Genomic DNA, 23,896 nt, shown 5'->3' on the forward strand with positions numbered 1-23,896 from the left:
GATTAAACATGATTAACATTCTATTATTTAGAAAGCTTAAAGTACTGAAAATAAGAAAAGTAAAAATTCTATCAGTATGAATTGCAATTTAGGATGTCAATATTACAAGCAGAAGATTATTTAACTTTTCGTCCAGAACTGAGTATAACATAAAAAAAAACCCTGCAATTCGCATCAAAGCATTAGTTATATGATAACAGTTTCAGTCTTGAACAAACTACTTAATATTAAGATCTCCACTGTAGTGTTCCTTAGTGTGTATGTGTGTATGTTGATAAAGGAAATAACAGATAGCTGAAGGAAATTTAACAGAATTTAAAATACCTAAAAAGTAGGAGGGGGGGAATCAACAGGAATAAACCTCACCTTTCATTCTCGTGGTTTTCCTTCCCTGGGGTCCCACTCAGAGATGCAGAATCTTTTGCGTGGTCATCCTTAATTACGGGAGATTCCTGGAAGAAAGTTGGGGAGGCGGGGAGAAGACTTGTGTCATTAACCAGGCGTGTCTGAGGATATAACCCAGCATATACATAATGTCCTTGGAGACTTCCTTGAAAATTCGGGGGGTGCCGCTGAATGCCAGATGCCCTCATTGAATTCCGGGCGAAGCTTTGCCATTCTGAACTGAGTAGAGAAAGGGAGACCGGAGAACTTGCTCAGAGCTTCACCCAGAACTTTTCTGCCTGGAAACCATAGGAAAGAAAATCCATGCCAAGTTGCTGCCAACTTTTCAAACTGTAATGGTGTGTGGAAGTGACCTTGGGAGAAGGGAGAAGAGATGCAGCCAAGGGAATGGTCAGATAAGTGGCAGCTTAGCCTGAAGCTGGATAATGGGCAGGGCAAGAGGCTCAGAAGGGACCCTCCCTAGTTCCTTGGGCTGTAAAGGTGGGGTTGGGGTTGGGGAATATACTTTCAGACTTGCAAGATTCGGTTAATGTAACCTTACAATAAAGTAGAATTAGCTCATCTGGCCATGCTTCCTGTCTGGTCTACCTCGCAAGGCTGACACATACATTCCAGAAAAATATTTCACGAGATTAAGAAGAATCTGGCCTGAATATCAACAGGCTAACCTCTGGGGGCTGCTGTTAGAATTTTTCTGCACTGCTTACCGCAAAAGGGGGCGAAACCGGGCCACCCATTTTCAGCAAGTGCTGCGTCTCAGGGAGGGGACACACCGAGCCTGGGACCTGCCACCCCTCTTTTGGGGCAACCTCGCAACGATGGAAATATAGTCTCCTTTCCAGGGTCTCCAAAAGGAGTCACATAACAGGGAGATGACACTGAAGGAGGACAGATGGCTTGGGGTGTGTGTGTGTGTTCGCATGGGGGACTAACAGACTAATTTTTTAGTCTAATCTCTCTCCCCCCCACTCCACCCAGTCCCTCCCCCGCACCAGCTGCAATCATAGATTTGGTCAAAAGCATTCCACCAAATGCTGATGGCTCGACATTTGTCTGAGAAAAGTTGAGATGACTGGAGGAAGGAACCACCTCATCTCCACACTTTGTTCCCTCATACATATCTGTGAATTTTTGTGAAAGAAATTCCCACCAGAATCAAACTAGGGCTCATCACATGGTGAACTAGGATCAGAGGAGGTTCAGAACTCTGCCACAAAAAGTTGGCACCAGCTTCATTTCAAGAAGACGAATCGAATCTCAAGGGAGGACGTCTGCTCTCTTGGCGGAGTAAGATCCGGCCCGTCAGGCTCCAGACTAGTGGGTCAAAACTGTTCTACTCATTTGGGGGTTTTATTCCCTCCTTCCCTCACCTAACAGCTTGGGGAAAATATAAACCCAGTTTGTTAGAAGCGGTACTATGTACTGTACGAGTTGCTGTTGCAGCAGAGAGCTACCCTTGCTTTAGCAAAATAAGTATTTGCTACAGGTAGTCCTCCCTTAACTACCACAATAGGGACCAGAAATCTGGTTGTTAAGCAGTGTGGTCATTAAGTGACTGGACCCAATTTTATGGCCATTTTTACAATGGTCGCTAAGTGAATCCAGCTTTCCCAGTGGATTTTTTTTTGCCAGAAGCTGGCAAACGATCGCGATTTACGAACTTTTTTTGCCAGAAACTGGCAAAAAAGGTCGTAAATCGCGACCATGTGACTAGCATGCTGCAAACGCGAGCTGGCTGCCAAGTGCCCGAATTGCGATCGCGTGACCGTGGGGCGGTGCGATGGTTCGTGACAGTCGTAGATGTGAGTACAAGTCATAAAGCGCTTTTCCCGAGGACGTCGTAACTTTGGACCATTGTTAAACAAACGGTTGTTAAGCAAGGATTACCTGCAGTTCCTGAGGTGTTAGCATGACTGTTGCTCTAGGATGGATAATCACAAATTGCAAGGGGGTTTTCCATGTGTCATATCGTGCAAGGACCTACCGGCCATCAAACACTTATTTTGTCTCAGAAAAAGAAAATAATTCTGCTCCAGGCACTCATTATATTCTCACAACTGAACCAAATCAAAATCAAGTTTTTAAACAAATACACAGCACTCTACAATTCTGTTACTACATTGGTGCTAACAGAAGTGCATTCTACAAATGGAAGTGTAGACCAGTGTTTTTCAAGCTTGGCATCTTGAAGATGTGTGGACTTCAACTCCCAGAATTCCCCAGCCAGCATGCTGGCTGGGGAATTCTGGGAGTTGAAGTCCACACATCTTCAAGTTGCCAAATTTGAAAAACACCGATGTAAATGAACCCAATTTTCTTTTTGCTGAGAAACCTGGTCACTTCTTCAACTCTGGCGCCCTTCCTCTCTCCCCACCAGCAGTCAAGTCCGTCAAATTCTTCAGCAAAGATATTAAAGTACAGAGTTCACATTTTCTAGGCTGGAAACACGCACAGCAACAGACAGAGGGGAGATTAAAATCCACAGAGACCAATAGGAAAGTCCTTAGCAGAGGTTGTTAAAAGGAAAAAAAAATGCTTTTCCCATTTTGGGTAGAAATTCTGAATTCTGGGAACTAATCTGACACACTGGAGGATGCTGGATTGGCGAAGATATTTATATAGGGGGATATGAAACATAATCTCCATTCATGGGTTCGAAGGGGATTCATCGAGGGATCTGCAATGAAACAGCCTAACAACAACAACAACAACAACAGGCCATTACAAGTTCTAGCCAGCCACTGATAACCTTTTGCATCACATCCATTCCACCCCAATCATATTGCCACCGATTCCCGATTCGGTTTATTTTCTGTGTCTACTCAGTATACTAAATCCCCTTGGGTTGTCTTTGATCCTCCCTTTCTTAAACTTCCTTCTTTCTTACTCTCTGCTGATCTGGGACTTCCCCTTAAGGCCTGCTAGTACTTCTTAGTTTGATTTATTGATTGGAGTTTTTAGACACAGCAACCAAAAGACAGAATGTCCGGCAGAATTAAAAACTGAGTGAATGAACCCTCCGAATCTAGAATGATGGGGTATCATTCCCCAAAGATTGGACTATCTTGTTACTATATATGGCCCAGGTCTCTCTGTAAGCCTTTTGTGAATCCAAAGGTTTGACATCTTTCTGTAGACTTCTGCCAATGGATGATATCAGCTTTTCTGAAATGTTCTGATGGCCTGCCCTTCCCATGGGGGTGTGTGTGTTAAACCTTTTCTTTTTTAACTCTCCCCTATCCTCACTGGGTTAATTTAGATTTCTGACCTGCGGAAGGCACCACACCCCAAATCTTAATGCTCCTTCTGGCCCTACGTTGCTACATTTTTCCACCTCCTGAAGTCTAAGCACAACCACAAGGCTTGACCAGAAGTAGGACCACAATCAGCTAAACTACAATACAGCCCAGTTCTACGGAGGAAGGTAATCAAGCCAAAGAGGGATCAAGCTCATTTTGGTAAAAGGGACCCCAAAAGTCGTGGTATTATGCGCCAAACCAGGGAAGCATCAAATGGAGTCCAAGTCCCGAATGCTGGAAGGGGTGAGACCCAACACATCCCTGCTCCTGGTTTCCAGCAAGCATGCAATGCCACTGCCGATGCTCAGCCTGGTTTTACTTACTCCTTAAATGCTCAGCCTGGTTTACTTACTCCTTCAGAGTAGGGGGGGAGAACTTCCCCATTGCTTTGACCCGAGGAATAAAGATTGACGTAGTCACCCTCCCCTGGCGCCTCGCCAACGTTGTCACTCTACAGAGACAGAAGGGAAGGAAAGGGGTGACCCCCCTTGCAGGATGAACGCAGCACCCCCAGCAAAGCACGATGGGACAAACTGGTGCAAGCTGGGCTCACAGACCAAGACATTCCCCAGCTATTTGGAGATGGCAGGTGGGAACCCCCTCCGTGCTGCGAAAATCCCCCGCCCCAACTTTTTAAAACTGGTAACAGTCATTCCCAAAGCGATTCTGGGACAACTCACAAGGGGGTGCTTAAAAGGGGTTCCTAAAAACCACATAGACACATCTTAACAGCCCCCACCTCCCGAATTATAACTGCAGAAGTATTCCCCATTAATGGCACATCTCAAAACGCGGTGGAGTGGCCGGGGAGAAGAAAAGATGCTTTTTCAGGGGAAAACTGTCTTAGCCCGGTTCTTGAAATCTGAACACCGGGCCTGTTTTGAGGGTCATGTCCCACATCTTTGTAATTTCTTAGGAAACAGTTTTCAGCTACCAAAGAGCCAGATTAACAGGTGTTCATCCTTACGCAGGCCATGTTCATGTTCACCGCAGTCACCTGGGATGATTAAGAATCCCAGCCAAGGGAGCCAGATGGGGAACCCTTCTGTCTACTTGATGTCCCAACTGCCCATAGAAAGCGAAGCAAGCTAAAGCTGAGCCACAATCCCCACAGCCTGACCCAAAGGGACAGCAGTGCACCGTCAGGGTCCTCACCGAAGACTTCTGGAGAGAATCAGTGAAAAAGGGCTCAGAAGGAAGGCAGACAGAAGCCGTTTTGTTTGTGCTGCTGTGTTGAGAAGAAGAAGAAAAGGGAGGAGGAGGAGGACGCTCCACGGTGCCGAGGGGCCGGCCAGCCATGGCTGGCCCTGCCGCTGGGTCGGAGTTCTGAGACTGGTGGGCAGGTGGGAAAGGCTGAGGAGGGGAGGAAGTGGCAGAGGTAGAGGCAAGAAAGGGAGCGATGGAAACTTGGCCACGAGGCACGAAGTCTTGGGAGAAAGACCTGAAGACTGATTTGTACTGGGGTGGTGGTGGTGGTGGTGGTGGTGGTGGTGGTGGAAGATGGGAAAATGAAGAAGTGGAAGGGGGAAAGGCACCGAGCCAACCAGGAAGGACAGAAGTGGGGGGGGGGGGAGCAGATGAGCAGGAGGAGGGGAGGGGAGGAGAGAAAAAGACAGAGACAAGAAATTAGAACAATGCACACAGTGGCGAAAGTAAAGCTTGAGGAGACCTCGACTTAGCTTGACCTTCCTCATGGTAGCCAAACAGACTCTAGAGTGGCTCTTCGCTACTCTGGTGGCCTTTGGGATGACGACCCCTAGGACTTCCAGCCATCTCAACTCCGCGAATCGTAGCCCAACCTGTTAGGAAGGGCGGCTCCATACATTTAATGAAACAAATAAATAAATAACGGCAGCAGGACGCCTTAACTGCGATCGTCAAACAGGGGGACTTGGATGCTTCTAATCCATGGAGCCCCAGACATTATCACCCTCAATGGAGAGAGATTTCTGGCTCTGGTATTGCCTTTTTAAAGACCCTTTCCCTTCTCTGGCAGTCTGAAGTCAGTCTGTCTAGCTGAACCCTCACAACTCTGCCATAGTCTTGGCTAAGGAAGGTTCACCCTAGCATCTTCAGGCATGGGGACCTCTCCAAGCTGTAGACCTGCTTGCTGAGAACTCAGAGGCGACGGAGGGAACTGAATTAGATTCTCCCTTGCAGGAAAAAAAGAGACATTAAAAAAAACTAGAATGAGTGATGAAAGCACGCAAAGGCCTTTGGCAGAAACAGTCCATCTGCAAGTGGCCCGAGGCCAGGGAATTGCTGTTTTGTCGGGTGGAACGAGGCTTACAAAATTGGACGTTCCCGTCTCCCGCCATCCCCCTTTGGCTCTCGAGTGCAGCATATATGAGTAGCGCTGGGATTTTAAATATGCGATCATGCTGGGCCCGGCGCCCAATGCTCAGCAAACTGCTTGAAAATGCACATCAGGTGGGTTGAAAAGTCCACCTCTTGTTGCACGCAAGCAAGCAAGCTTTGGTCTCTGGGGAGGCCCAGCTCAGCCTACAGCCACCACTGGCCAAGAACCCCATTTGGAAGACCCTCCCCAAGCTCTCCACACTTCGAGGATGATCTCCCTGGGGAACCCAAGCCAAGAAGAAGGCTGAGTCTGTCCTACAGAACTGCCTTTGGCTTAGCATTCCCAGCTCCCTTGGAAGCGAGCTGGCGCCTGCTTCTCCCCGCCACCGTCACGCCTGCTCTGCTCCTTGGGTCAAAGAGGTGACAGCAGCAGCTGACACGGCGGAGAAAGGCCCCCACCCGCTGCTCCTCCTGCCAGGAACAGGAAGGAGGCAATGCAGAAGGGAAGTTTCAGAAAAGGAGGGCGTTCTTTCCAAAGTCGCTCTGCAAAGGCCATGCTATGATAGGAGGAGGAGAGCTGAGGAATTCGGTACAGGCCAAGCATTTGCTCAAGTCCAGGGCATGGGCAGCATCAGAAAAAGGAACAGGCTCAAGGGAGGGATCTCTCTGGTCCCCAAGGATGTGTTGGCCTGCTTTCTCAATGGCTGGCCAGTCTATAAAAACCTGGATGCACCAAATGGGCCTGGTCCAGGGTTCAAAATAAACTTCTCCATTTCCATTCTTCCCTGTGGTCCTGTGTAACTTTTAGACACCGAACCGGAGGGCACGCTGAGGCTGGTTTGCCACAGATTGGCAAGCCACTGGCCTAAGACAATTCGACTCATGGGTATGAAACTGGGTGCCCTCGAGAGACCTGGACCGTCTCCAAGACCCTTGAAACCGCCCAGGTCCTTTCCCCACGGAGGTGAAGGAACGCCCTCCATTTGGCCAAGGAATGAGCGTCTACAGCAGCAGATTCCACCCTACATTCCCAAGACTGCAATCTGAAACTGCACAAGTTTCACGGGCAATCAATGACATTTCTTTTCGTCTAGGGACCAGGAGTGAAATGATGGGGGAGGCTTGCTAGATAGCTAGATATAGGAGGGAAATCTTTGGTTCTCCTCTGACTAGGGAAGGGAGACCTCACTGGTGTCTCCATGTCTCTTCCTTTCCGCCCATCCAAGGGCATCTCCAAGGAGCCCAAGGCAGGATAGTGAGCCTTCCCCACCCACATTTTCCTGCCACATCTTGAAATGAGTGGCTTCCCCCTTTCATCCTGTCCTTTTACATCCTCTTTCTTCTCTGCTGTGAGCTTCACTCCCCAATTTGTTCTTTTTTTCACCTATCCTTTCTGAAGATAAAAATCCTCTTCTTTCCCGTTCAATTCTTTCTTGCCCTCGTTTACAGATGACCCGGCTTCCTTTTCATGGCATCCTATTTTCCCACGGGCTTCACAATTTTATAGATCACTCTGAAAGGGCAAAGTGCCTGAAAAAGCACAGCAGAAACCACAGAATCGTAGAACAAGGAGGAACAGTCCTCCGTAATTCTACTACTTCTCCGCTCTTCCTGTTCAGACCTTCTGAACCATGATAAAAACCCTACATAAGCTTGGCCTTGGCACTTTGCAAATAATTGCAGAACGAACTGAACACTCCGGCAAGAATATATATAGGTAGTACTCGCTTAACAACCATTCATTTAGCGATGGTCTGGACTTACGATGGTGCTGGAATACCCCACTTACGACCGGTCCTCAAACTTACAACCATTGCAGTGTTCCCCCCCAGTCACATGATCACAAATTGGGCGCTTGGCAACCGGTTCGCATTTATGACCATCACAGTGTCCCATGGTCATGTGATTGCCATTTTTGACCTTCCTGGACAGCTTCTGGTAAGCAGAATCAATGGGGAACTGCATGATTCACTTAACGACCATGTGGTTCGCTTAACACCTGTGATGATTTGCTTAATGGCTGCTGCAAAAAAGGTCTTAAATCAGGTCGGATTTGATTAATGACCCCTTTGCTTGGCAACCGAAATTCCAGTCCCAATTGTGGTCATTAAGCGAGGACTATCTGTAGACATAGAGCACTGTCCCTGCATTGTTGCAAAAACATTTCTAGGATTGCCACCCCAGGATAGAGAATACACAAACTTCTGGATACTCAGGGAGCTGTGTTCATAACCGCATCCTTTTGGGAAAGACAGTGTGAAAGATGGGAGAAGCAGAGGTATGATCAAACCCACACAAGGGGAGATCCAACTGATTTCAAATCATGGCCTGGGCTTGCATGGTGGACAGCTGAGGCTATCCCACATCAGGTCACCCTTCCACACAGTGCAAGAACATCATTTCTCTGCAAAAGGTGAAGACAACCTGGAGTCTGAATTTCCTTGCTAGGCATCCCAGGGTTGCACCTGGGTGACAGGTTGCCAGAAACCGGTGGTGCAATTTCCCACTACTTTCCCATGGAAAATGCATGGAGGAAGGGGCATTGAGCCATCACACAGGATCAGCACCAAACAGCAAGCAAAGAGAAGGGATACCGGAAACCCCCAAAGACTAAGCTTTGCTTCTCCAGCCATATATACAAATTTTGAAGAAACTCACCACCATCCACTTCCATATTACGACCTCACCACCTTGCCCCCTGCTGTCAGTACCAATAATCATAATCATAACATCGCAGCTTCGTAGGCTGGCCACCCCGTTCCAAAAGTCAAGCTGCCCTCGAGTCAAACCAGTATCTCATGAAATCAAAGCTGCTGTTTTCTGGGCATCAACATGGAAATGGTTTCCCACTGCCTTCTTTTGGGACCAATCACAGTCTCGGGATTTTCTAGGGGTGTCCCATCCGAACGCCAAGTAGGGTCAACTCTGCTTAGCCTCCAGACACAGCTCCTCAACCGTTTAAAACTGATGATAGAAATTCAGAATTTATACTGCCCAGATAATAGAGTCTGGAGTCAAGCTTTTGGGTGTGCCAGGGTGGGTATGCCTATTTTTGCAATTGGCATTTGAGGGGAAATGTTCGACAGACAGAATGTTTCATGGAATCTTAATGGGTACACAGATTCATCATAGGATACATGGTCCTCCAGCCTCTGATTGGGAACCTTCAGAGTTTGCTTTCAAGAAATCTGAATCTTCCCTTCGTGGCAACCCTCCAGATGTATGAGAACTCAACTCCTATGATGTCACAGACTAGATAAGTCTGTAAACAGGTAGTCCTCGACTTACGACCGTTCATTTAATGACAGTCTAAAGTTACGACGGCCTCAGAATGGGTGTTTTACGGCCTGTAAATCACTTCTGAATGTCGCAAAATGTTGCCCCCCCATGGTCACATGATCGCATTTTGGGCGCTTGGCAACTGGCTTGCATTTACGACCGGTTGCAGCATCCCATGGTCACGTGATCACATTTTGCAATGGTTTTTGCCATTTTTCTGGCAAAAAACGCCCATTGGGGAAGCTGGATTTGCTTAACAACTGCCGTAAAAATGGTAATAAAATCAGGTCTGGTCACGTGGTGACTCGACTTACGACTGCAATGGCTTATGATGGAAATTCCGGTCCCAATTGTGGTCATAAGTTGAGGACTACCTGAGCAAGCAAAGAATCAAACCGGTTCAGAAGCAAAAACAAAAGTCAGAATAAGTGACCTTCTTGGAGAGGACTCTACAATTTGTTTTTAGTTTTTCTATCCATCATGGCTTCCTGAAAGCATTCCCTGAATTGCAGTCCAGCAACATCACTGAGATCCCTCTGAGACCCATTCCCTTCTCAGGATCCAGCTTTGGTTGCCATATTGCTTTCCCACAATGCCTTTGCTGGTCAGCGTATGCTGGGGCATTGTGGGACATCGAAGTGGCAAAAACTCCCAGTCACCTGGTGCTGATCTGCCTATCAGGGGTAGTTTGATAGTGGGGAATCCTGGTTAGGAACTGAGATCCCTGCAGCAGACACGCTGGTGTTCACACTGACCTGCAGAACCAGTGAACTGTGGTTGACTCCTGAATCTAAGCTTGGTTCCTTCCTCTGCTCATTCCTTCCTAGAGATCAGACATCTCCCTCTCCCTTATTTCAGTGAAAATCAATCCTGGTGAGACATTTTCAATTATCTTTGACATTTCAGCATGCATTCCAAAGCTACCTCCCAGACATTGGACCTCTTCACCACCAAGTCGCATATAACGTCCTCAGACAGAATTTGTATAACCCCCAAGTCAAACCATTTTTAAACATGCCCCCGCTCCAGCAAGGTGGCCAAAGCTTCATCAGAATGCCTAATCTCACACCAGCTGGGGCAAGAATGCCAAGATCTTGCAAAGAGCGACAGAGCCATGAAATCTTGTGGGATTTTTTGATGTTGTTTTTGGTCCAGCAAAATTTTAGCTACCGTATGCATTCGCAAATAAGATGAGAACTTTCGGTGCCCAAATCCACCCCCAAAATTGGATTTGGCTTATCCGCAGATGGGCTTATCCGCGAGTACATGCAATAATACCTTAAAAGTACCCGTGTATCCCATATATATACTCATGGATAAGCCCATCTGTGGAGAAGCTGACCCTCAAATTTTTAACTAAAATACCATGAAAATTGGATAATCTGTGGATTAACCATGGATAAGCCAATAATGAGCATTAAAACATACAGGTAGTCCTCACTTAATGACCACAATTGGGACTGGAATTTCAGTTGGTAAGCAAAGTGGTCATTAAGTGAATCTGACCCAATTTTACGACCTTCTTTGTGGTAAGCAAATCACCGTGGGCATTAAACGAACCACATGGTCGCTAAGCGAATCACATGGTTCTCCATTGATTTTGCTTGCCAGAAGCCAGCTGAGAAGTCGAAAATGGTGATCATGTGACCACAGGACTCTGCGACACCCATAAATGCAAAGTGGTTGCCAAGCGCCCAAATTGTGATCATGTGACCGAGGGAACGCTGTGATGGTTGTAAGTGTGAGGACCGATCGCAAGTTGGCTTTTTCAGCACCGTCTTAAGTCTGAACCATCACTAAATGAATGGTTGTTAAGCGAGGACTACTTGCACAAACATTTTGAGGGTTAGCTTATACGCAGATGGCACATATTTCAGGTATTTTGGTTAAAAATTTGAGGATCAGCTTATATGCGGATGGGCTTATCTGCAAGTGTATTTTCCTTTTCTAGCCCGCTCCATGTGCTGGGCGCAATTGCACCACAGTGCGCAGCATCTAGAAAGACACAACTCCTGGTATATTTAAAAATGGAGGGATCCCTGAAAGTGATTTGCCCCCCATCATCCCCTAATAAAAAGAGAAAGAGTAGAAGCAAGCTGTGAAAGGAAAGGTCTTCAGTTAGTAACTCACCGAGTGCGCGGGAAAGGAGCTATTCTGGTGGAGGAAGGAATTAGAGACGGACACGCTGAGGCCTTGAGCCGTGCCGACCTCCTCGGAGGCCGGAGGCCCTTTAGATGTCTGGACACAGTAGGAGACAGAAGAGAAGGAAGCAGCAAAAGATGCCTGCTGGAGGGGGAGAAAGAAAAGGAGAGAGGAAGAAAGACGAAAGAAAAAGGGACAAAGTACGTTGGCGGGAGACAGGAACTCAGCGCCCGCCTCGGGGGTTGGACTGGAAGACCTCTGAGGTCCCGTCCAGCCCTCTGATCCCAGATTCTTTTTCTATCCAGCTGGAAGAAATACATCAGACAGCTGGAAACCAGCAATTGCATGCGAAGGCGTGGGTTGCTTAAGGAACGTATTTGCTTCCTGCTAACATGGCGACAGATGAGGGGTGAAGGAGTCAAGGATTCGATTGTCTTCTTCAAAGGGGGATTGAACTGGAACCGGAAAAGCCCAAATAACACAACACAGAAGAGGAACCAAGGGAGGTTGCGGGCAATCCTCAGAAGGCAGGTGAACAAGGGAGAGGGGAGAGGGACCACGTGCTTATCGCAAGATCAGACTGCTGGGGGAAACTCACACCTGAGTCAGAGAATTACACTCCCTCCCCGCAACCTGGTTAATCTCATCCTGGTGCTTTTCACCATCCACAGCCTTCTTGTTCTGTTTTCAGAATCAAACCTGATTATTCCAGGTTTAGGCATTTCAATGAAATATTTCCTGCTAATCCCTGGGAGACGGAGGTGTTCTTTACAAACTTCATTTCTGTCCCCTCTGGGATCTGTGAATTATCTCTGCTGGCTCTCCCAACCTGACCTGATGCCTTCCTGATCATTCGCATTACAGGTAGTCCTCGCTTAACGACCACAATTGGGACCGGCATTTTGATTGCTAAGTGAAGCAGTCAATAAGCAAAACCAACCCAATTTTACAATCTTTTTTGCGGTGGTTGTTAAATGAATCACCATGGGTGTTAAGCAAACCATGTGGTTGTTAAGCAAATCATGCGGTTCCCCATTGATTTTGCTTGCCAGAAGCTGGCTGGGAAGGGCAAAAATGGCAATCATGTGACCACGGGATGCTGCAAGAGTCATAAATGTGGACCGGTAGCCAAGCCCCCAAATCTTGATTGTGTGACTGTGGGGATGCTGTGACAGTCATAAGTGTGGGGACCGGTCATAAGTTGGTTTTTTCAGCACTGTCATAAGTCCGAACCATCACTAAACAAATAGTTGTTGAACGGGGACTACCTGTACAATTTGAATCATGGATGTCAGTTATGGGTGGTGAAGCTCAATGTGTTTGGAAGGCACCAGTTGGGGGATAGACCATGAACGTTAAATGCAATAAAACACCCCCTACCAAAAACAAAATCCCAAAGCCAAATTAACAACACTGTATGATGACCGGAAGCAAAAACAGGGTCTCCATCTCCCTTCTTCTTAGGATGGGCAAGAAGAACGCAAACTCAGCCGAGATGGAGCAGGACAATAATAGGACTCACCAGCTGCCTTTGTTTTGGTGGGAGGGCAGGAGGTGGGGCCAGATCCTGGCCAGAGTCTGCGCTGCTGAAGGAGTCATTGAATCCATACACCTCCATCAGGTGCTTATTCTTCTGCTGGTAGATGTGTTCATTCTGCGGTGTTTGGTAAAACATGGAAGGTTGTGGTTCAGAGTAGTCTTCTACAAACTGCATATAGGCCAACACTGGAACAGAGAAAGGACATCTCGAGGTCACCTTCTTGGTGAGATACTTGGAAGAATTTCTCTCCCTCTTCCTGTCCCCTGGTTGGGTTGATGGATTCAGAGAGGCACAGAAGGAAAACTCAGCTCTGTCATCACACCAGCTTGGGTGTCCTAAATTACGGGTCAAATTTGACAAGTAGGAGCCAAGGAGATACAGTTGGGTTGCACAGTTTTCTTCTAGAGAACTTCCTGAGCTTAGTAGTTTTTGGCTTAGTGAGGAACTCATTCAACTCATGTGTATAATTACTCCAGGGATATGGAACTCAAAGAGAGATTGGTTTCCCACAACCCATCTCACTCACCAAATGAAAGTATGTTAGATGAGGAGACAGCGGTGATACAAACTCATCCAGCAATCTTGCAAGTGTGTGGACCAACTCCCAGAATTCTCCAATCATAGAGAATTCTGGGAGTTGATGTATGTGAAGGAGTTTGCTGCCCAACACCCTAACCCAGTCTTCTCCAGCCAAAAGCTATGTTGGCTGGACATCATGGGATTTAAAGTCCAACCCACCTAGAAGGCACAAGGGTTTATATCTGATACTTGATGCAACCCACCACTGCTGGGAGACCACCATGAAGTGCTGCTGCTACCGCTGTTCCTCCATGGAGAACCACTTCATGGCGGTCTTCCAACCGTGGTGGCTGCATCAGCTAGCAGATGTGGGCACAGAAATCTGCACCACCACTAGAGGGCAGCAAAGACAGTTTGACGTTTGAGGGTGTCTAGTAGCAGATCTGACGCTCTGCCCTGACGCCGCTCCAACCCACCCATTGTGCCACTCTAAGCCATCATCCAGGTTCCTGCTGGTCCTGCAGCAAGCCACAACTAAGTTTGACTTTTTAAAAGCCTGATGGCTTAGCTGGGGAGGGGGCTTTCTGCTTGAAGGCTCAAACATGGCCACCACTCCTGCCTCAATGATATGCCACTGAAACCTGCTTTGCAAACAGGATTGGCTGGAGTCTTACTCTGCAGAAAGCCCAAATCAAACAAAGCACCAAAGCCATCCAAATAATAAATAAATAAATAAATAAATAAGAATCAGAACTCGACTAATCCCTAGTGCCCAACTGCTAACCCAGAGGGCAAATTCTCATCTGAGTTAGTAAAACCCGCTCATATATTTTCACCTCCCTTTTCTTGGGATTCTCAGCTTCCTTGAATCAAGTCTGCTAACCGCTAAGCAAGCATCCAAACAAGCCAGGATTAAGTGGGATTTGCCATGTGATTAAACCAGTGGCTAAAGGCAAGGGTGGGGAGGCAAATCTGGGGGCCAAGTGTAAAAAATGACACTAAACAAATGAACAAAAAATATATATTTAGGGGTGGGGAGGCAAATCTGGGGGCTGAGTGAAAAAAATGACACTAAACAATTTATTTATTTATTTATTTATTTATTTATTTATTTATTTATTTATTTATTTATTTATTTAAAAGTCCTGAGTAATCATACAATCTGTATGCTTCTTGAAAGGGAAATTCTCTAAAATCAAACCATTGCTTGTAAGCCTGTCAATGTTGGGATAATCACCCAGATCCCGGCAGTGAATCATACATTAGTCTAGTTTGTTGTAATTCTGCAGGGGCGGGGAAGTTCCTCCGTCGTGGTTTTAAAAACACACAACGGGCAGGAAGTTTGGGGCTGTTTTTTGAAATGTTTGTTGCCCTACAGATGGAAAGTAGAAGAGAAACTCACAGGGGTGAGTGGGTGGGGGAAAACCAGCTTGCACTTCCTAAGACTTACTTCTTTCTAATACCGCAAAGGCTTTATGAGATGGTCCTGGCAACTAGCTCAGCTGGCTTCAAACAAGGGTTGGACCAATTCATGAAAGTCCTGGAGATCAAGGGCTATTAGCCTTGATGGGAACGGGACTCTCTCTGAAGGCCCTCTCCTGGGAGACTGGTGGGCTTCCTTGTGAAGTTGGTTGACCACTGGGACAACGGACTGCTGTACCAGCTGTTCTGATTCAGCCGGGCACGGCTGATGTCCTTATGTTCTTTAAAGCGGGCAGGCGCCTCCCACCTTTTTGTGACCCTTGGAAATACTCCTGACCACAATGACTGAAAATGTGGCATGGTCCCAATTCCCCACGGTTACAGCAGTAGCCGAACATATGAGGATCAAGGGTGCACTTACTGTGTTTGTTCTTTTTCTCCGGCAGGGGAGGGGGCTCCTCGGATTCGCAGGCAGCATTGGGACTGGCGAAATCCGTGAGGAATTCAACAGGGGGTGGTGGTTTCCCAGGCTGATAGGGCAGCACGGCGGCAAAAGGCGTGAACACCCAAGGCAAGACAGGGGGGATGTGTAAGTCCTCCTCCGAAATGTTGTCGTATTGCGAAGGATGCCTCTCTAGGAGGACCCGACAGCTGGGGACGTCAAAAGTGGAGGCTGCTGTTCCCCTCCTCTTCTTCTCAGGGAGGGCTGGTGGGATCTCAGCAGCTGGTGCAGCTGTTGAGGAGATACAATGCTCCGGAAGCTGGAAAGAGTGTCCGAGAAACGGGGAGGTGGATTCCCGCAGGCACTCCGGCAAAGGGCTGAGCATGCCAAGTCCTGGCTGGGGGATCTGGTCAGCGTTTGAGAGGTCCTGCTGCAAGAACTCATAATCAGGATCATAATGATCTGGAGGAAGAGCAAAGAGAGAGAGGATCGCCATGGGACAAAGCAGGGAAAAGGCAGAGAAGAGCACCTACAAGTCAGGTAGTCCTCGACTTACAACCGTTTGTTTAACGATGGTCTGAAGTTATGACAGCCTCAGAATGGGTGCTTTATGGCCTGTAAAGCACTTCTGAGCATCACAAAATGTCTCATTCTGCCCCCCGCCCGCGGTCACATGATCACATTTCAGGTGCTTGGCAACTGGCTCACATTTATGACCAATTGCAGCGTCCCAGCCACTTGATGACATTTTGTGACTTTTTTGCCATTTTCTGGCAAAAAACACCCATTGGGGAAGCTGGATGCACTTAATGGCTGCTGTGATGCACTTAACAACCCATGATTCGCTTAACAGCCACCGTAAAAATGGTTGTAAAATTGAGTCTGGTCATGTGGTGACTTGACTTACGACCACAATGACTTATGATGGAAATTCTGGTCCCAATTGTGATTTGTACCAAACATGGGCAGATTCAAACTACCAGGAGATGCCACCATTTTGGAGAAGGAGTCAGGAAATAAAGAGATTTGAATCAAAAGTTAGAGCAATTGGCCTGTTTGACACTCTCCAAATATAGATCCCATGATCCCACCCAACATTTCTGGCCCACCAATGGGCTGTTTCAAGCAGCAGCGGGTGCACCCAGGGAAGATCTGTGTGACCAGGTTGGGGACGAAGTATCCTGGACAGAAGTGCACCTAGGTGGCTGCTAAACATCATCATTGACTTGATGGCACATCATCAATCAACCTCTGTCCTTTTTTCCTTCCTTCTGGGTGGTGAGCCCACCAAGCAAGGACCAAATTCACTTTCAGTATCAGTAGAGCAGTTAGAACATTTTGGTTACCTTGTAAATGAAACACAGGTCTGGTGCAACAGCAGTTAGGCATTTTAATTATGGTGGAATTAATGTGCTCAGGGGCCCGTTCATAAGTCTCTCAGTTCCAGCTGTGCCAAGGCATTGGGTCAGCTCTGAGGTCCCCAGAATGTGATTCATGGGACTTCTTGCATTGTGACACCACCACCCATCTTCCTCCTCCTGCGCTCCCTTGAAGTTCAGTTTGGAAGGGGCTTCAAGGCTAGGTAGACCACACCTCAAAGGACGCTCATTTGTAATCAAATCGTACCCTATGCTAAGCTAAGGCTACAGTCAGAACCCCCTTAGAAGGCTGCAAAATCCTTATTGGTAGCTCTGGATGTCAGAAGCCATCTGGTTCTCCCCTCGCATTAGCTGCTGTTTTAGGATCCTCTCACAATTTTTAAAATTTCTCTTTTATAGTGATTGTATGGCAGTGATGGCCTTCTTACTGTGCTTGGGCCAGGACCGTCAATAAATTTTGATTGTAGACCACCAATGCTCCATGCAATAATCCAACTGAAATATCCCTAACAGGCACCTCATTGTTCTCTGCCTGAAGGGGAGTCCACCCCTCTGATGATTGTGTCCATGGTTATATTACTTTAAGAGAGTTTTTTCCTCAGATTCAACCAGAACCTATAATCCAATGTTGTTCTACCCTCGGAGGACAGCTCGTCATCTACTTGTGTGACCTCCTTTCACATACCTGAAGAGGGCTATCATATCTCTTGCACAGACTTCTCAAAGCTAAGCGTACTGGTAGTCCTCGCTTAACAACCGGTCATTTAGTGATGGTTTGGACTTACGACAGTGCTGAAAAAACTGACTTACGACCGGTCCTCACACTTACGGCCATCACAGCATCCCCCTGGTTATGAGATCACAATTTGGCCACTTGGCAACCAGTCTGCATTTATGACCATCGCAGTGTCCTGTGGTCATGTGATTGCCATTTTCGACCTTCCCGGCTGGCTTCTGGCAAGCAAAGTCAGTGGGGAGCTGTGTGATTCATTTAATGCCCACAGTGGTTTGCTTAATGAGTCCCACAAAAAAGGCCGTAAAATAGGGTCGGATTTGCTTAATGACTGCTTTGCTTAGCAACCAAAATTCCAGTCCCAATTGTGGTCGTTAAGCAAGGACTACCTGTACCCCATTCCCCTTAAACTCTCCTTGGAGAACTTGGCTTCCAGTCATTACTCATGACAGATCTTCTCTGAACCTGTTCCAGTTTCTCTCCATCTTTTCTGAAACTGTGGGGCCCTGAACTTGACTTCCCGTGGTTTGAAAACTCTTATTTCCAACGATGCAGCGGCCAAGTGTGGTGTGTGCGCAGCCCCGGACATCCTCGTTCATCGGTGATCATGGCAATCCCCGATGCCCATCACGAATGGGATGCAACGGGTTACCGCACCTTTTGGCATGCGGTAGACACGTGCTGAGCCAGTCAGCAGCCAAGAGGAGATGCCCAAAGTCTTTACCTAACGTTTCACAGCTTGTGTTGTGGGAGCACTGTCCGCTGTCACAATCCAGTGAGGAAAGTTGTTCGTCGGATTTGCTGAGCTTCCCCATACTGCTGTACGGCGAGAGGCGAGGGGATTCCCCTCCATACGACTGGCTGCCCCCCGACAGCCTCCGCTGGGGATAGCAATCGTTCTCAAAATCCTGGGGGAAGGAAGGAGAAGGGGTATGGGTTAGGCCAACTTGTTTAAACAACCGATTCCTTTTGGACCCCTGACAGATGCCCTCTTTGGATGTTTGCTTTCATTCAGCCTTTTAGCTGGGCACACCAAAATAATAATAATGATGATGATGATGATGATGATGATGATGATGGAATAAATGAAGATGAAATCCTGTGAAACAGAAAGACAACTCCTTTTTGGTGCTTTGCACATGCCTTAAAACTTAGCATTGTTACAAAGAAAAAGTCCAGAAATATGGAAGACAGCATGAAGGCAACGCAAATGAGGAAAGAATGGATTGAGAGAGAGAGAGAGAGAGAGGAGCCATCTTCAGTCCGGTATCTTCTAAATCTGCAATTCTTAGTCACGTGGCCCACTCATAACCAGTCTGCTGAAAGATTAGCCTGTGTCACCGTGAATGTTATTATTTCCATTCCTTATTTATGACCAGTTTCCCTTCTGAGATGTTACAACCTCCTATTTTCAAGGAGGGCTTGAAAATCCATCTTCTAAAAGGAATCTGAGCTCCAAATTTGGTCTCCTGTGGTCCTTGCTTTCTTTTCCCACCACATGATTTCCTGGCCTGAAAGACAAATCACAGATGCCTGCAATGTGCTCCTTCTCAAAGAGGACAGAATTAATAAATTTGTCCAGTGTTTCTCAACCTTGGCAACATTACGATGTGTGAACTTCAGCTCCCAGAATTCCCCAGCTGGCATGCTAGGAGTTGAAGTCTATACATGCTGGCTGGAGGATTCTGGGAGTTGAAGTCCACGCATCTTAAAGTTGCCACGGTTGAGAAACCCTGAATTAGTCAATGGGAAGGTCTTGGAAGCAAAACAGGATGGGTGTTCTGACAACACTCCTGAATCTTCTCTGTGTGGATGGGGCAACAGACGGGTACATTTTAAATGTCTGAATCCAGAAAGGAAGTTGTTATTTTGGAAAAATGGAAGCAGTTGGCACTGCAGTGGCAGCAGGGGATGACCTTACATTTCTACGTGTCTCCAAGTTCAGTGCCCAAATTTTGTGCTAAGGAGAGAGATTTTAAGTGGACACATCATCCTACCTTGGCAGCGTCTTGGATGGATACAGCTGATAATTTACCTGTTTGTTGATTCCAATTGGTAAACTGGAGCCACTGGTTGTCCGGCTCATGGGGGCTACGATAGCCACTCGCGTGGGAGATGGCGCCGACTGACGTTTCTTAGGTGGCAAGGCAGGAGGGAGGCTGCATGAGATGAAGAAAAAGGAAAATGTAAAGAAAAAGCAGAAGAAACCTCATGGGTGAATCATATATTTCCAAACCTGTAAGCAGAATGCAGGAATTCAGAACAGGTAAACCAGTTTCTCTGAGACACAACAGCCTTGGGAATTCCAACATCATTGCCAACACAGAAGTCAGAAGCTCATGGAGATCCACCATGTAGCTACACCAACAGCAGCCCATTTGCAACGGTACTTCTCTGCCTGAAACATCACTAGCAAGACAGGAACAATTACCATATGAAACTAGCATCCCACCTTGGTTTTAAACTGAGGTTTGTAGCCTGAGTTGAAACCATGTTTTCCTATCTGAGCTTGCACATCAAGCTGAGCTATGGTTTGTTTGAGACACAGTTTGCTGGACAAGCCAAAATGACTGTGTTCAAACAAGCCCCACTGCAACTTGTGAACCACATTTTACTTAACCATAGCTTGTTGAATAAACTCAATTATAGGTTGGATGTTCACTTTGCTGGTGCTGGAAAAAGAATTAAAAACTAGTGGCATGGAACCAGGATATAACAGTACTAGCTTGTTAATATGTTTTCTACTACAGTTTAAGGTTACTATGGTAGCTAATCACTTTGGCTGGGTGAAGAGGTTGAATTTAATTGTCCCCTTTTCACGTGTTAATGGTTGCATTGCCTAAGGGAGGAACTTGCCTGAACTTGTTTTAGTTTTAGTTTCAGTTTCCCTTCTGTGTAGGCTTGCAGAGAGTATGCAGCTGAGAGAAATCTCTCCTCTCAGCAAACAGCCTTTAAATATATTTGTTTTCTGTAAATAAAATTATTTTTATAGAAATGCCTGGTGTGTGACTTTTCTGATCTCTCCTGGGCCAAATGCCTTCTAAGCACTCTGCCAACATAGCTAACCCCAGTTCATCCTGCAGGATGTAAAAATACTTTGAAACTGAACTGGGCACAGTAGAGAGATGGTGGCTATAAGAGCTGATTTTAAAACCACTCTTTTCTTTATATCCAAAGGGGAAGTAACAATCAATTACCCTCTCCTGAGTCCAGGTTCATATAACATGGAACCATAGCAGAGTCAACTAATCTACAGCAAGCTTGGGATATTCTTTGTATCAGCTGTTCCTTACCTGCAAAATTAAATTAATTCCATGGGTAAATTAATGAAGCAAATTGCCCACAAATGAAACTCATGTGCTGAGTTTGTGCATCACAGTTAAAAATAAAACATCTCAGTGGATGGATAAACATGGTTCCTAAGGAAGGTGCGTCCATCTTTTCCCGGGGGTGGTGGGCACACCCAACTGTATTATGAAGGCTCCAGAGAAATGCTACCTTTGATTCCCTTCACTTTCCATATCCTTATAACAAAATTTAGACGGTAGAGTTAATTTTCCAATCATCTTTGTGGTCAGCTCTCTCTTTTATCCCATTTAGAATCAGAATTTGGTGAGGACACAGAGAAGTTTCTGAAGGCCCCGTCTAACGCTTCTGGGGAGATCCTCCAATTGCATCGCCCTGTTGTAATGGGGCTGATAAATCAGTGGGGTCTGGATCTTTCTAGGGGCACCGTAGTGGCAAATGTCTAGTTTCTGGGGCATTCCAGCTACTTTTGAGGACTGAGAAAATGGGCCCGGCTGGAAATTTTTCAAGCGTCCCACGCTTTTCTAGCAAACCACGCCGTGTTGCTCACAAGTTTCCAAGCACACTTCAAACAAAAGGGTTAGATGGAAAACAGGAGGGTTTTCCCCATTCCCATTCTTTGCCTGACACACTCTGCAGATTTAGTGCATGTGGTTAAAGTGCCTCTTAAGTTTCTCTTTCTCTTTCTCTTTCCCGCCCCCTTAACTCCAACCTCAGGTTGCAAATCAGCTGTAGAGCACCGTCCACGCGTGCAAGTTTGCACATTTTGTTTCTGCGTCCCTCCTCCAGTGAAGTTCACGGAGCATAAATTACAGTGAGACAAAGGACCGCTGGCACCCTGCCCTTTGTCAAGTGGTTTCTACAGTCATCGGGATGAGTGGGGGTGGGAAAACTCAACTGGATTGGGGTGATATGAGACAGGCAGGCATGCAAATTCAGGAAATGCGTAGATATTATAAATAATTCTTTGGGAACTTCCCCAGTAAAAGTAGACGGGCTGCTGGGCGCTCCAGATCCTTCCCGTAGAGCTGAGAAGGAAAGCTGGACAATATTTTATGGCTGTTCTGTAGACTTTCAGGCATCACAGCAGCCTTCACTACAAGCCTGATGTAGTGGCAGATGTGAAGAAGGTTGCTGGTGAGACGGGAACTCATCAGTCCAGATCAGGTTTCCCCAAGCTTGGCAGAAGACAATGAATTATCCGTTCAGTCCGAAAGACAGAGGGTGGAACGGCACTCCTGCGCATGATGGCCGCTCTTCTGCAAGGTTTACTTTGCGCTAAAGAAACCAGTCTGTCTTGTGCGTGAACCTTGGGCCCCGATGCAAGCAACTGGATACAGGGTTAAATGTCTGAATGGTTGAGATTTGCTACTGGGAATTCTACCACAATTTCTTGAAGAGTCCAGACGTCCCACCCTGTTTAATCATCAGCTCTCAGCGGTGGCACCGGATTTCCCCCCAAATTGTTTTAGACCAGCTCACCTCCTCAGATAAAATCCAGAATTTGCTGCGATCCACAGTCTGGTACATAACGATAGAGACAAGACAGAAAGGCTAACCCCAAAGGTGCACCCTTCACACATTTAATTAGAAGCCGTTAGGGTCAGGATGGGGAGGGACTAGAAAGAGGGTGAATGATCTTTTGGCCATTGTTTAAATATCTTTTAGCGAGTATGTAAAAGAAGGTGGCTTAAACCTGAACTATTCTGCTGACTAGTTTCACAAGCTGACCTGGTGAAGGATATACAGGGAGTCATCACTTTATGACCACAATTGAGCGCGGAATTTCAGTCGCTAAGCGATTGAATCTGACCCAAACTTACGACAGTTTTTGCATCAGTCGTTAAGCAAATTACATGGTTGTTAAGCGAGCCATGCGGTTGTTAAGTGAATCACATGGTTCCCCATTGATTTCGCTTGCCGGAAGCCAGCTGGGAAGGTCAAAAATGGTGATCGTGTGACCGCAGAATGCTGCAATGGTCGTAAATGCAAACTGATTGCCAAGTGCTCGAATTGCAATCATGTGACCGGGGGGATGCAGCAACAGTCGTAAGTGTGAGGACTGGTCGCAAGTTGGGTTTTAGTGCTGTTGTAAGTCCAAGCTGTCGCTGAACAAATGGTTGTTAAGCAAGGACTATCTGTACTCTGAAAACAGCCCCTATTCAGCATTAGACAGCTATAGGGCAGGATTTGACTTCTTACATGGATTTATCTACCTGTTTTCAGCGACCCGAATGCAAGGAAGGGGTGGCTTAGGTGGGGCAATCTCTTCGTCTGTGGCATCCACCGACACTTCTGCTGCCTGAGTCATCCCTGCTGTCTTGTTGAGAATCTCCATCTCACGATCCGTCAAGGGAAGCTCCAGCTGGCTGGAGAGGGGAAAGACATAGTTGATCCCTGGGGAAGACACTGGTAAGGCTACATCATGAGCATGTGTGGCACCAGCCAACCAGGAAAAGCTGCTGTTGGGCCCAGCCTTTCTTTAAAAAAAGATCACACATCTTTCCAACTTATGCAAAGATTTCAGCTTGGCTTTTCTATTCTTAGCATCTCATGCCTTTGCTTCTTTAGGTGACTGTCTCTTTTGGCATAGGTAAAGGTAAAGGTTTCCCTTGGCATTAAGTCCAGTCGCGTCCAACTCTAGGGGGCGGTGCTCATCTCCGTTTCAAAGCCGAAGAGCCGGCGTTTGTCCAAAGACACTTCCTCCGTGGTCATGTGGCCGGCATGACTACACGGAACGCCGTTACCTGCCCGCCGAAGCGGTAGCTATTAATCTACTCCCATTTGCATGTTTTCGAACTGCTAGGTTGGCAGGAGCTGAGACTAGCAACAGGAGCTCACCCCGTCACGCGGATTTGAACCGCCGACCTTCCAATCGGCAAGCTCAGCAGCTCAGCGGTTTAACCCGCAGCGCCACCACGTCCCATCTCTTTTGGCATGCTGGCTGGAAATTCAGACATGGGTAGGTAAGATGATTGATAGATAGATAGAATGATAGATAGAATGATAGGTTGATAAAAGATGGATAGAGGATAGAGAGGGAGGGAGGAAGATTGGATGGATGGATGGATAATTGGATGGATAGATCGATGAATGGATGGATAGATGGATGAATGGATGGATGGATGGATA

At 46.9% G+C, this 23,896-nt stretch overlaps 1 protein-coding gene across 1 annotated transcript in view; it reads right to left on the minus strand.

The window, feature by feature from the left end:
* Positions 1–23,896, minus strand: part of RAPGEF1 (Rap guanine nucleotide exchange factor 1) — an 85,013-nt gene that overhangs the window by 17,932 nt on the left and 43,185 nt on the right. Inside the window, exons 6-14 of the mRNA XM_063315978.1 lie at positions 22,981–23,133; positions 19,494–19,617; positions 18,183–18,366; positions 15,326–15,808; positions 12,946–13,148; positions 11,412–11,567; positions 4,860–5,162; positions 4,057–4,155; positions 367–452 (exon numbers count right to left, since the gene is read on the minus strand). Coding sequence (XP_063172048.1) covers positions 367–452; positions 4,057–4,155; positions 4,860–5,162; positions 11,412–11,567; positions 12,946–13,148; positions 15,326–15,808; positions 18,183–18,366; positions 19,494–19,617; positions 22,981–23,133 — 1,791 coding nt within the window. The remainder of the gene's footprint in view (positions 1–366; positions 453–4,056; positions 4,156–4,859; positions 5,163–11,411; positions 11,568–12,945; positions 13,149–15,325; positions 15,809–18,182; positions 18,367–19,493; positions 19,618–22,980; positions 23,134–23,896) is intronic.

The sequence above is a fragment of the Candoia aspera genome, chromosome 16, assembly GCF_035149785.1.
Source record: "Candoia aspera isolate rCanAsp1 chromosome 16, rCanAsp1.hap2, whole genome shotgun sequence".
NCBI classification, from domain to species: Eukaryota; Metazoa; Chordata; class Lepidosauria; order Squamata; family Boidae; genus Candoia; species Candoia aspera.